The sequence below is a fragment of the Gobio gobio genome (genome assembly GCF_949357685.1).
Source record: "Gobio gobio genome assembly, chromosome: 15".
In the NCBI taxonomy this organism is placed as follows: domain Eukaryota; kingdom Metazoa; phylum Chordata; class Actinopteri; order Cypriniformes; family Gobionidae; genus Gobio; species Gobio gobio.
In genome coordinates, this window is record NC_137108.1 from 31,206,101 (window position 1) to 31,219,994 (window position 13,894).

A 13,894-nucleotide genomic window follows, 5' to 3' on the forward strand; every position below is an offset into this window, starting at 1 on the left:
AGATGAGATTGAAAATACCTGATCCCTAGATTATCCACAATCTGAAAACATCAATAGATCAATGTAGATTTCATTTCTCAGAGAGGAGAGTGTCCATTTTGAACATCATCAGAATGATCAGCTATAGCCTAATAAGGGTATAAGGGTATAATAAGGGTAAATCGACATACTCTGGTAAACTGGAGGGAGCGTGAGCGTTTTCTATATAGTCTGATCTAGGATTCCTCAGAGTTGTACCTTCACTGGTTGTAGAGATCTTTGATGGAACCACATCCTCATGTTCTGATACACACATTCAATTTGTATGAAATTATTCTCTTCTGCTGGTCAAACCGGAACAAACTCAATTGCGTTGGCAATAATTAAAGCTGGATTATATCTTTTGTATATATTTGATAATTTTCACACATTTTTTTTAAATTGCTTTGTTAAATAGGGGAGAGTGGGGCACGCTTTTTTACTTTATCAGTTTGTGTAAATCCACTTGTGGTTCAGAGTATTTATTTTTTCCCACATTAATTTCACACGTCTAGTACAATTATGTGGTTGTTTCAATACAGTGTATACATTTTTCTTGATTAACCCCGAAAGAATGGAAGTGAAATGTGACAACATGCCCCATAGGAGGAGTCCATTATAACATGTGAGGGGCACGTTGTAACATGACCATATGACAGCTTAAAATGTTATCTGATATAATTTAAAAAATATCCAAGACAAACTATAATATTTTGTCAATAAAATACATTAAGTTTTTCAAATAAAATAATGGCATTTTTAATCATTAAAAATAAACGAAACATCTCTAAATACAGCATAGTTCGAAAAATAATAATTCAGCATTTCTGAACATTGACTCGGTCTTTATGCACCTTTTTCTCATGGTTTCTCAATAGAATTCATAAAAGTATAGAATAGAATAGTATAGGGGCTCATTGTAACGCAGTGTTATAACCGACCCCACCTGCTCAACTGGGATTTAAACCCGGCTCGTGTCTTCTGCTGGTTAGATCGGCATTAAATAATTATCTCAACTGTTAAATAACACATAAGATTAAATTAATATCAGATTTGTCCTATTTGATTAGATGTACTTTTGCTATGGTTAAATAAATGTTCAGTGATATCTTCCAAAGATTTTAAATTTTGACGCAATTTTTTCTCTAAATAATGTTGATATGGCAACTCGTAAATGCACAAGTTTCGTCATCCTAGCATGTGTGGAAAGTGTTAAACCATGCGTTACAACTAACCCTGCGTTAGGTTGTGGCCCGCTCTCCCCTACACACAGAATTACTGCGTTATTACTGTATTAGGTTTAATACTGTATATCTTTAGTCAAAAACATCTGAAAATCTCTTTGAAAAATGTGTAAAGTTCAAATCTTGTTTTTCATGCTCTAAGAGCAATAAAAACACAAGGAAAAAAATCCTGATTTGAAGTTGTCAATTCATGCATGAAAGGGTTCAAATCTGTTGGCAATTTGGTTTATTTTGAAAATGCTGCTTCAAACTAATTTAAATGTTGATAAGGTAGGTAATGTTACAGAGATTAACAAGAAGAAGAAAAAAATGGCACTATAATGTCAAAACCACCCCTCCTTTACACAAGACACTTTGGTCTGTAGTTGAGGCAAATCTCAAGGATTATATAACAGTAGTCACCAGCGAACCCTTAGGACTTAAAGGTAAAGGGTTTTATAGCAAAGCGGACCTATGCTCTACCATATATCACTTTTGCATAATTTAATTAAAAAAGATGCAATAAGTGAGGTTAGTGTACCTAATGTAAGTATTGGACTGTGTTCTACAGCATGTTAGAACATTTCTGGTTGTGCAAAAGAGAATCCCATATAAGGCTGAAAATCACAAGCTTGTTCAGTCGCTGGGAAACTGGTGGGCAAGGAAGATCTGACTGCTTCCCAAACATCACCAAAGTGGTGCGACCAGATTCTTAAACACAGACTGACTGATGATTGAGTGGGTTTGGATGGAAAAGAGCTTTGACTGTAATCTCTAGGATGGCAGTTGAGGCCCTGTACATTCGGACAGTTAAATACAGGAGGAGCAGTAATTCATGTGGTGGTGTTGAATTCACAGTAGAAGAAGAAGAATGCTGACTCGTCCTGTTCGTTAGACATCAGAAAGACAGACAGGCGGAGAGAGGAACTGTGAGAACAGTTTTTCTTTTTATTTACTGTAATGATTCTAAACAGAACACAAACATGTATGTTTACAGTTAGCATATGGTCCAACATCTTTTGCAATTTAACACTTTCTTCAAAACATCTGAACCAATCAAGTTAACTTTTTATACAGAAACTGTAGAGCCTCCCTAGTGGTATTTAAGCATTGCTGAGAAATTTAGCTGATATAAAAGGTGAAGTTAAAAACGCATCTTTTAAAAAAAATCAAATCATTCTTGATTCAGAGCTAGATCCACTGCTTTAGCTGAAAGGCTGAGGTCTGAGAGTTTTTGCTCCCACATATTCTCCACTACTTTGTACAGTTCCATGGTGGCTTTGGCATCTTCTACTGATGAGTGGCCTCTCTTCCCTCTCTGAAAATATAAGAGGAGTTTTTCAGTGGAAAAAAACCTGAAAACCTGTTCTTATTTTCATGTATAAAAAATAGACTGTGCTGCTTTTGAACAGACTCCAGATTTACCCTGTCTAAAATGTCTGACAACTGAACTCCTCTAAGAACTCTGTGTCACAGGTGAAAATGACATCCAGTACAACGTTCTGTGCCGAGTTAACCCACCTGTATGTCCTTGTTGAGGATAGCTTTACTGAGCCGCTTCAGAGACACCATTTCATGCTCAGGCAGTCCAGCTTTCTGGTTTAGCAGTGGAATCCGCGCTGTGTCTCGTGTTTGGCAAGCAGGGTGGAAATATTTTAAGGCCTTGAAGTCATTTTGGATGGCATGGCCCACAACCATTTTCCCTGTTAATATCTTCACAATCTGTGTGCAAAACATATCAGACTGTTACTGGTTTGGGTTTTTTTAAGCACACTGAATAAATGAGACGTAATGCAATTAGTTAAGCACTCAAATCAAAGACAAAAATATGTTTACCAAATCTCCCAGGTCGCCATCAGAAGTACCTCTGAAGTGACCTGGGAGATTTGGTCCCATATGTAAAGCATTCTGTGAAAAATGTGGGTGTTATTTTTGACTCCGCCCTTAAAGTTGATAAACAGATAAATGCTGTGGTTAAATCTATTTTTTTCCAATTAAGATTATTGTCCAAGGCTAAGTGCTTCCTAACATTTTCAGAGTTTGAGAAAGTGAACCAATGCATTCATTTCATCTAGACTTGACTGTTGTAACTCTTTATATTGGAACGAGTCAATCCAACACTAGTCGTCTTCAGAGGGTTCAAAATGCAGCAGCCAGACTTTTGACTGGTACCCGAAAATGTAATCAAATTTTATTCATTGCACTGGCTGCCAGTTTTATTATAGAATTGATTTTAAAATTCTGCTTTTTGTTTTTAAAGCTCTGAACGGATTAGCTCCAAAATATCTTTTGAAATTAAATAACTCTGCTAGATCATTAGGGTCATCTCAACAAAGATTGCTGATGGTTCCGAGATCTAGACTTAAGTTGAGGGGTGACCGTGTTTTCTATTGTTGTCCCAAAATTGTGGAATAGTCTTCCTCTATCTACACAGAGTCTGATTTAAAGCCAAGTTAAAAACCTAACTTTTGCCTAAGTTTAGTTTAGTTCTAAGGTTTTTTCTGATTGGTGTTTTTGATGGGAACTCCCTTCATTGTTTTGAGTGGGGTTTTTTTCTTTTCTTATCTGTCCCTTTTTTAAATTATTTATCTTTTGTCTCTTTTTTCTGTATACACAATGGTCAATTACTATTGCTTTTATTGTGCTATATTAATAAAATTGTATTTGATCTGAAGCATTTCAATTAGGCATTAGCTGATATGACAATTAAGGCCGAAACTGATAAGCTGATAATTTTCACATTATGACTAATTACTAATAGATGAATATTTTGACTAAATAAATAAAAATAGATTAAAAAAAAAAACACTAAAATCTAAAATGCTAGGTGATTTTGTGCATCACAACATTATAATATACAGTATGGATATTGATTTTAAGATTGGCTAAATATTGGATTAACAATGTTTAATGCATCAGATGATGGCAAAGGTGATGTAAATGTAAAAATAGTGGAAATGTTCATGACAACAAAATATATAACACCAATAATCAAATAAAAAAATATAGGATATTGGCTGATAACTGCTTTGGTACTAAAAATATATTGTTGTGCATGCATCATTTAAAATCTTACTGATCCACTAGGAATATAATATGTCCACAAACAAATTATAACATTCTGTGATCTTAAATGCAAATAAAGTATTTATAGGAATATATAAGACTTTATATAAAGCTTTTATAACATAATGGGTGGGCTGCAATGTTCATGTAGCTCAAGAATGGAGCTAAAAAGCTGATTTGCTTGATAAAAGTGTCTACTATATAAATAAATACACTGTAACATGGTCATTTAAGTACAGATGTTCATTTATACCTCTTTTTGAGCCTGATGGAAGGGTAAGGCATTGAATAAATCCTGCCTCCTGACTCCACTCCAGCGAGTGCGGAAATCGGTCACAGGATTGATGGGTTTGATATATTTATCAAAAATAACATCACCGTCGTAGGAAACAATACTGCAGCGGGCGAGTTCACTGCAACACCCCTTCGGTCCTGTTCCCACCATCTCACAGTCCAATGCCACGTATTTTAATGGTCCGAGGGTACGGGGAGCCGCTTGGTGTGTCGGGTCCCTCCGAGATGTGATGTCAGTGGAACATGTATTTGCAGAACTAGAAGGCTCATTTATCTTATTCGGCAGACAAGAGGTAAATTTAGGGAAAATAGCATCTGGATTTGATCCATCTCCCCCGTTGAGCTGTGCACTTTGTGACTCTTTTTTCTTTTTCTGCTGGATCCATTTGTTTTGTTTCTTTTGCTTTTTATTTTGTTTCTCTTTTAACAAACCCTTGTGCTCCAGGTAATGTCTCCTTCCAAGGAAACGTTCATGTTTGGAACTTCCTCTGGATTTACCCGATTTGCCTCCAGGACCAGGCTCACAAACCAGGTTCAACATAAGCCCTGACATCCTTATACACCCTCAAAGGTTGATTATAACAGGTGCCTTCTTGAAGTTGTCACTCTTAAAAAGAGAGAAAATAACAAAGACTGTTAAGACAAGAACTAACAATGTTGTAATGGGGTCACGTCAGAGTTCGAACAGATACTGTAAAATGAAATTCCAGGACTTTCAAGGACTTTTAAAGCATTACTTTTTTGGTTTTCAAGGACTACAATCAGAGATCTCACTTATCAAACAATATATCTTTCAAATTCTAAAAAAGGTACATAAATAAAAAAATGAACTAAAACAAAATAGTACAAAATAAAGTGCAGCACATGCAAGACTGTGGTAGCCATCGAAATGATACTATGACAAAGATTCCTTATTCAAACTGATTTTTTCCTCATGAATATATAATTGACCTGAAGAATGAAAGCTACATAATACACTCAGATATATTTATATGAGCAATATAAGTCATATAGCCATTTGAAATGGCTCTATATTTATATCAGATAGGCTGCATTAATTTTGCGTGAAAATATTATTTTATCAATAAAATTAAACACTAATTTTACATACATTGTCTTTTAATAATTCAAGCACTTTTCAGGTACCTTTTCATAAATATGGCTGTTTTCAAGGTTTTTCCAGGACTTAAATTTCAAAAAGTCAAATTGAAGTATTTCATGCACCTTGTACGAATCCTGATTGTAGAAAAGTTCAGTAGGAAAAAAAAAACTGTATTAAAAAAATGTTCATTCATAAATAAAAAAAAATATATATAACTAACTAAATAGAATATATAATAATACATTTTTTTAAAATAAATAATAACAGAAAAGTACTATAGCACAGTGCTAAATATTTTCCAAATATTTGACACATATTTATAATATTGCATTTTCAAATTATAAATAGGGTCATTATACATTAAAAACATATAGCTGCCTTTTAAATTTTAGGATTGGGGTCTCTCAGACGATGATATTTGGGTCCGTGGTATCAAAAATTGTTATAAACAACGTTTTTTTTTTTAAAGTAACCAGCATCTCTTCAAAAAAAATGGGATAAACATTACACAACAAAGGGGGAGCTATGACAATTTTACTAACCAGGCAGACGTGACATTTTCACTTTTGTTCTAATAATTCTAGTCCGAGTAACTAATCAATGGATTAATTCAACTGTACATTCACGGTTCACGAGTTTCGTAAGTTGAGGGCAAAAACAGATTCGTAAATGTCTGTTAAATAAAATCTTAAAAATATCTCGAGTTTTCTTAGAGCACATGTCCATGATCGAGTTTAAGTTAAGTATCACACTGTGTACACCGAAATAAATTGCGGGACTTTATTACGGATAGACATAACACTTCAAAATTGCCGGATACATACCATTATTTCCCCTCCAAAAAGAAGATCTTTGATATTTTTCCTATTCCTGTGTTCAAGCCAAGCACACAATATGCGTGAATGCATATGTACTTCCGGGTCGGAGGGCTGCTATGGGAAGTTCGACTCTTACAAACAATTCGTTTCAAAGAACCGGATCAAACCTGATTCTGAAGTGATGAAGCACTATTACAGACATGCTCTAAGTTCCAAAAAAAGGGGGGAAAGCCATGTGTAGGCACGTATTACTGTTTATTACTTTTCCCTGTCTTTATTTATTAAGGTTGTTAAGTTTATAGTAATTTCACGTGACCCAGTTCAATTTATTGCAGCCATTATTTATAAGTAAGCCTAAATATAACTCCCATTTACATTTTATGGTTTTTGCTAAATCCATTTATAAAAGAACGAATAAACAACATTTTCGCAATCACGTACGATTAAACTCTGATTCGCGAATGAATTGTTCGGACCTGTTTTGTGAATCAGTTCAACCGATTCATTGATTTGTTCACGAATCGGACATCACTGGTAGGAGGCGCTCTTCGCGAACATGTGTGGTTGTTACATGTAAACAGAAAAGCCGTATCGTATTACATTACAATGAAGTTCCTCGCTTAAATGACTAGACGTAGTATTGAAGGGCACCCAATTTAATCTGCATGGTGTTAGGGTTATGTTGTAAAAATGTTTGTGGCGACTTTCTCAGAGCAGGAGCAGAGAGAACTAGCCGAGAAGCTGACATCGCTCCTGTCAACCTACAGACGCATATCAGACTCCTACATAATAGTAATGAATCAACAATTTATTGTACTATTTCAGTGTTTGTGCTTTATGTTTTGACGTTTGTCCAGATTCCATATGTGAGTGTAACAGTAAACGAATAATCCCGCGCATTTAAGTGTTTTCTGTCATTTGAGCTGAGCATGCGTGAGCAGACATGAAATATGCATGTGAAAGTGTATCGGTGTTTCTCTGTCCACGCAGGAGTTCTTCAGTGAGAGTTTGTGGGATACTCTGCCTGTGAGCTGGCAGGAAGCCCTCGGTGATCTTACACCCCCACAGATCGCTGATCTGCTGCTGGATAAAGAGATTAAGGACAGGCGGTAAAATGAGTTTATTCTGTGTATCACTCTATAGTTGTTAACAACACCTTGACTTAAATTAAAATAACGTTACAAAATCAGTTCATTGCTTTGCAATCTATCAAAAGCTTTTTCCTTTAGAAAAAGCTGAGATAAAGTGATAAACTGATATATACAACAACTATTAAATATTTGAACAAACTTATTATCATGACTATTTACACCTTAAAATAGCAAGTCATCAAAATAATTTCAGTGTTCCCAAAAAGCACAAAATGCCTCTAGCAACACCAAGGTCATGCATGAAGTGATAAAATGTACCTTGAATGCAATGAAAAGTCACTCTGGATGAAAGCTTCTGCCAAAACTGGTTTTGTGTTTGGACCCATATTTTACATGGGCATCAATGGTGAACACAATACCAAAATTGTTTATTTGTTATTTAGTGTCATTGAGGCTATTCTTTTTTATTAATTATCGTTTTTTTAATTTTATATTTTCTGTTTTCAATGTTTGTCATTTTTTAACGTGCATAGTTTTTATTCATTTTTATTTTAGTTTAAGTTATAATTATTTTAGTACATCTGGTTTAAAAATCTTTTTATGGTTTTAGTTAACTTAAAATTAAAACTTAAAATGAATTAATATTACAATGAACTGCATGAGTAAAAATAATTTTTAAAAAGTGACTTCTTTTGAAAAGTTCAACTTTTTAAAAAAGCTACACTGTGTAACTTTTTTAGTTTATTCTTAGCTAAAAACACTTAGTTCTTTCAAAAATATATGTGCTCATTAATGTATATTTACTTCTTTCAAGTAATAAAGTATTCTCGTAAGTTTATAATATGCCATTGAAAATACATACGGGTGAGGGGTTCGAATGCTGGTCGCCATGTTGCCCCTCCATCTTGAAAGTACATTAGCCAAAGAGGGACATACCCCGTAAATTCAAGCTTCGCCTTTCGCGTTTTAACACTCGATATCACCGTGTCGAATGTGGACGAGGTCGAACTGGAAGCCATGTTAATCTTGGACTAAATCGGCCACCGTAGGAGTTGAAACGAAATCAGAATTGAGAGGAACAGAAACTAATATTCACTGGATGGTCATATACCTTTTAACCGCTAGATGGGGGAAAATATCACACAGTGTAGCTTTAATAAAAACTATTGTTAACACATTAATGAAAGTATTTTCAAATGTATTTTGTCTTTTAGGTACCCATCTGTGTGGCCTCTGTCTTTACTGGCACTGCGGACAGCAGCACATGTGCTGTCTTTTCCACGTAAAGCACCAGGTGGGTACAGTCAGGACGCAGGTGCAGCAGTGCCAGAGGAGTTTCAGTTCAACCAGAGTCAGAGCTCTTTGTTAGGACACATTTTCCGTAAACACGTCAAGCCCAAGAAGCAGCACGAAATCCTCCGCCTAGGCACGGTATGGGTACATTATAATGCATGTCAATGTGGAAAGATTCTGAATGTCATTATTAAAGAAACAACACTCCAATAAGATTATTTGATACACTAAAGATTATTTTTTTTTAAATGTACTCTCTCCTAGCTGGTTAAGAAGTTGTGTGATCAGGTGAACTGTAACTCTGTGGTTGATGTTGGGTCTGGACAGGTACAGTAATGTTTCATCTTTATGTTTTGAATATGCAAATTACCCACTTTTAATTAGATCCATCCCTCCAGGGCCATTTGACACGGTTTCTGTCTTTTGGACTCGGCCTAGATGTCACTGGAATTGAGGCTGATCCCAACCTTGTTTCCATGGCTACCAAATTTGATAGACAGCTCCTATTGACACTCACCAAAGAGAATCAAAGGGTATGACCCTCATATAATTATATAATAAATATTATATTATATTTTACATTACATTTAAATATATATTATCCTCTTGGTATATATTTAGATGAATTGTAGTAAAATATTATCCTTTAAATTATATATATTTTCTGTTCCTTTAAAGCTGCAGTCCGTAACTTTTTGCACTCTAGTGGTTAATAAACAGAACTGCATGCGAGTCACGCAGGGACTGTGCTCCTCCGCAGCGGTTCCTACCAGTCTGGCCTGAAATAGTCCCAATATAAACACTTATTATAAGTGTACCATAATGATTCAGGGTAAGACAAAAACATGGAAAATGGATTCATGTTGTACATTCTCATTATATCATTTTTGTAAATCTTGAACACAAAAAAAGTTACGGACAGCAGCTTTAACCATATTATTTAGATATTGATATTACTTATTTTTTTCAGCTTGTATTATCTCTCAGACCATGTTTTATTTTATTTTCTATATTTTTTATTTTATTGTCTTACTGTGACCTACTGTTTTTTTGTTTTTTTTAATGTGCTGTGATATTTCTAATCTGCGTTTCTGTTGTAGTCAGGAAAAGCTCACGGTCTGCATTCTGCACCTGGTCCTTCTCCTCGTCATGTGGTAGGCTGGGTCAACCCACAGGCTTCATGGGATGTCTTCATTCAGCAACTTGTGACAGCAAGTGAAAATGACAGTAGTATTGGACCAACCACTGGGCCATATGAAAAGAAACAGAGGGTGGAAGATCTGCATCTGGAACCTCGTTCATGCCAAACCAAAGCAGAGGACAAAGCAGAATTACAAAATACCTCAAAAACTCAAATAAATATTTCAGACTCCGTAGCTCAAATAAACACTGGGGCTTTTCCATCAGGAATGGCAACCGAAATGCTTACCTGTAAAAGCATACCAGCTACAGATTGTGGTGCCAAAGAACTGGGTAGTTTTGTCCTTACAGGTCTTCACGCCTGTGGAGACCTTAGCTCCACACTCCTGCGCCATTTCTCCAACTGCCCTAAGGTTCAGGTCATCACATCTGTGGCTTGCTGCTACATGAAAATCTCCACCCAGGAGAACCCAAACCCTCCAGGGGTATTCCAGCCCCCATTTTCTTCAGACATCACAGCGGCGGATTCCTGTTCAGACTACGGTTATCCAATGAGTGACTGGGTACGTGGATTACCTGGGCACCAGTTGTCCTATAAGGCACGAGAGGGAGCGTGTCATGCAATAGAGGACTATCTCCAGCGGCTGAGAGAGGAGAGCGGGTTACTGCGGATACACTGCTACAGAGCCATTTTAGAAAGCATCATCAGGGTGGAAAGGCCCGATATGCGCAGACCGGGAGTTCAGACTGTTAAGAAAGCCCACGCATTGTCATTTTCCGAGTTAGTTTTCCTTTATTGCGACATTTGATAATATTAATATCTTTAAAGACCTGGCAAATCTGTGACTAACTCCTATTAAGCTTCAGTTCCTGGAACAGGAAGGACCTGAGAAATTAGTTAAATAGTCAAAATCTATCATACGTTAAACTGTCTTATTTTTTTAAAGTACATCTGAGATACTAGACTGTTGTTGCATTACACTATTATCTTGTGTTTTATCACAGGTATGCTCGTTTGGCATTGCCACGGGTGGGCCTACCCGCTGATCTCCCATATGACCCTGTCTGTGTGGATACAATGCTAGCACACCAGGGTAAAGTGGTGGTGTACTTCAGCCTGGTTCTTCTCCTGGCACCTGTGGTGGAGACTCTTGTATTACTAGACAGAATGATTTTCCTGCAGGAGAAAGGTATGTGTCGCAGAGCCAGTCACTCATATGAGGAAATGGACTGTAAAAATGGCCACGCTTTATTTTAATTTGACAACATTGTATTGTATTTTTGGTTATATAATTAATGTAATATTGGATTATTTTATTAATATTATTAATAGTCTTTACATTGCATATTTTTACAGAGATAAAACCTTTGTATTTTCATATTTAGGTTTTCAGAGTGAACTCATCCCACTCTTTGATGCTGCTTTTTCCCCACGAAACTTGATTCTGGTTGCTGTCAAGACCAAAGAAGCACGAAGCTGAATGAAATAACATACACCAAGATATTCAACCACATTTTTGGATTTACAGTAACATATTATGAATGAAATGCCCTTAAATGAACTGCCACACAAACCATCATACATTTGGGAACTTGAAAAGGTTTTCCAGAGTGACCCAATAATGGGTCATTGTTCAGTCATTTTTTCCCTCCCATACTTTTGACTCATAAGCAAAAGTTGTCATGTTTTAAATTATTTTTTTTCTGAATAGCAGAGAGAGAGAGATTCTTCTTAGAAATTCTAGATCTTTTAATGTTCGATTTTAGTAATTTTGTTATTAAAAAGACAATCAAAACTGATTTGCTTTTTTCCTAGTTATCAACTGGATTTGTTGTACATGGTTGTTTCTCTGTCCATTTTAAGGCCATGATTATTTCACACTTTGCAAAGTTGCCTTCATTTATGGTCTTTCTTCACCTCCATCACAATAAGAATAATTCAGACTGAATGTATAAATGTTATATCTGTATATAAAAGTGTTCAATTAAAAAGACAGACATTTAATTTTATTATCAACCTATAGATGGCACTCTTAAGACAAAACCAGGACAATATTTGAATATTTCTGATAAGTCTGGTGTATAACAGATGCTCAACTTTATTTACGAAAAACTAGGAGTGGCAATGTATTAAAATAAATACAAATCACTGCAAATAGTAATTTTATAAATAATTCAATTCCAAAAGTTTCTGGAATGTTCTTCAGGGTTTATGCTTTAGGCTACACCAATTTACATGACTTTCCAACCCATTTGTTGTCTGGCTATCACCAGACCAAGCTCAATTTAAGATTGAACATAGGTCTGGGGAGTCTGCCATGTATTTTCTGCTGCACAAGAGGTGTGATCAACGAGCATAAATTAAATGACTACGCAAATGGATAGTCCTTCAACCAATCAGACCACAAGAGGCGTTATCAACGGGCAATGACCCATCGCTTCTCTATCCGTCATGTTAAACCCGCCAATACAGCGTGCCAGGTGGATAAGCCAGTCTGTGATTGGTTCCTGCAAAAGTATAACAGAAGCAGTAGAAAATGAATGTACAGGTTTCCATACTGAGTTGCAGGGCGAAATCAAATCACCGGCAGATCAGGCTGGGTTTACCCAGTCTAACCCATTTGTGATTACAGGGAAAATTATTCTTTATAAAATTTCTACCAAAATATTTGATAAAATATGATAACTTTAAATAACTTGTATTAAATTCTCATGACCTTTTAGAATTGTATTTATTTCCATGCTTTTTCCAGGTCTGGGAATAACTTTCAAAAGTTCTCATATATCTAGGTTTTCCTGGGAATCTTTCTGGTTCTTAAATAAGAAATGACATTTGTAAAGGGAACAAATTAAAGAAGAAATATCAATGTCAGTTTATATCTTGATTTTTTTGCATTTTAGCTTATTTTAATGCTCATTTTGTCTTATTGTACATTTCTTCAAGTCATTGTGTGCCCCCCCGGTTGAGAACCACTGCTCTGAATACGGAACAAAACATTGCCTCTTGTACACTTTTCACAGTTTGCTTACACATACTCGTATTAGTCTGCATGTCATTTATTTTTTTGATAAAGAACACTTACAAAATGCAGCTAGAGAGAGACATGCAAGAACATTTAATTCTTCATGCTCTCTACAAAGAATTCATTACATGCCACTGTGAGAGCAGCCACCAGCACAACAAACTCCTGAAAGTCCACCTCTCCATCCCTGTTCTCATCCAAATCGGACATGATCTTCTCCACCACCATGGGGTCTTTACTTGCCTACAACAGGACAGAGACAGTCATTCACAATGTTCCTTCAATAATGCACGTCAGCCAGAAAATGTTAATACTACTTAATGAGGCTAGAACTTACTGCTAAAAAGTCACCGAGTTCTCCCTGAAGCAAGCTCTTGAGCTCGGCTTTACTTAGCTTGTACTTGTCACCTTCTTTGGAAGAGTATGTGTGGAAGACTTTAATGAGGCCTTCCATTGCGTTTTCCAGTTTCGAAACCATGTTGTTTGTTTTACAAAATATACTCTGCAAAAATACATGCATTTTAAATAAATTATGCAAACTCCAAGTCTAACAGTCCACATCTAAACTGAAGATGCAGGTGTTAGTGGACTACTCATTTATTTAAAAAAAAGATTGTCTCCATTCATCCAATAACTATGTAAATACACACAATTATGGTCTTGTAAGAATGCATAGCCCCTTTTCAAATCTTTCATGCATTTGCAGACAACTGCTGACCCCAGGGGCCCCTTCACCCCCCCTTTGGGACCCCAGAGACTGGGGTTACACAGCACAGAGATCTAATATCTTTGAGCAAACAGGCCTTTTGACACTGGCAGGCTCATG

At 36.0% G+C, this 13,894-nt stretch overlaps 3 protein-coding genes across 6 annotated transcripts; 1 reads left to right on the forward strand and 2 right to left on the reverse strand.

The window, feature by feature from the left end:
• Nucleotides 1–428: 428 nt before the first annotated feature.
• Nucleotides 429–6,642, reverse strand: isg20l2 (interferon stimulated exonuclease gene 20-like 2). 3 transcript variants are annotated; one of them, XM_079836258.1, is made up of 4 exons: nucleotides 6,528–6,642; nucleotides 4,561–5,208; nucleotides 2,763–2,963; nucleotides 429–2,125 (listed from the first exon to the last, which is right to left on the reverse strand). In XM_079836258.1, the coding sequence occupies exons 2-4, from the start codon at nucleotides 5,152–5,154 to the stop codon at nucleotides 2,075–2,077; spliced, it is 846 nt and encodes a 281-aa protein (XP_079692384.1). In that variant the 5' UTR covers nucleotides 5,155–5,208; nucleotides 6,528–6,642; the 3' UTR covers nucleotides 429–2,074. The 3 variants fall into 3 exon arrangements, with proteins under 3 accessions (XP_079692384.1, XP_079692385.1, XP_079692383.1); XM_079836259.1 differs by lacking the exon at nucleotides 429–2,125 and adding an exon at nucleotides 2,170–2,207; XM_079836257.1 differs by lacking the exon at nucleotides 429–2,125 and adding an exon at nucleotides 2,170–2,559.
• Nucleotides 6,643–7,030: 388 nt separating this feature from the next.
• Nucleotides 7,031–12,054, forward strand: mettl25b (methyltransferase like 25B). Of its 2 annotated transcripts, XM_079836489.1 has the most exons (8): nucleotides 7,031–7,313; nucleotides 7,512–7,630; nucleotides 8,827–9,043; nucleotides 9,170–9,232; nucleotides 9,304–9,438; nucleotides 10,006–10,826; nucleotides 11,051–11,235; nucleotides 11,432–12,054. In XM_079836489.1, exons 1-8 carry the CDS (start codon nucleotides 7,212–7,214, stop codon nucleotides 11,524–11,526), a joined length of 1,737 nt encoding a protein of 578 aa, XP_079692615.1. In that variant the 5' UTR covers nucleotides 7,031–7,211; the 3' UTR covers nucleotides 11,527–12,054. The 2 variants fall into 2 exon arrangements, with proteins under 2 accessions (XP_079692615.1, XP_079692616.1); XM_079836490.1 differs by lacking the exon at nucleotides 9,170–9,232.
• A 1,107-nt stretch (nucleotides 12,055–13,161) lies between these two features.
• Nucleotides 13,162–13,546, reverse strand: s100a1 (S100 calcium binding protein A1; the record flags this gene model as incomplete). Its single annotated transcript, XM_079836799.1, has 2 exons — nucleotides 13,162–13,311; nucleotides 13,406–13,546. 2 exons carry the CDS (start codon nucleotides 13,544–13,546, stop codon nucleotides 13,162–13,164), a joined length of 291 nt encoding a protein of 96 aa, XP_079692925.1.
• Nucleotides 13,547–13,894: the final 348 nt, after the last annotated feature.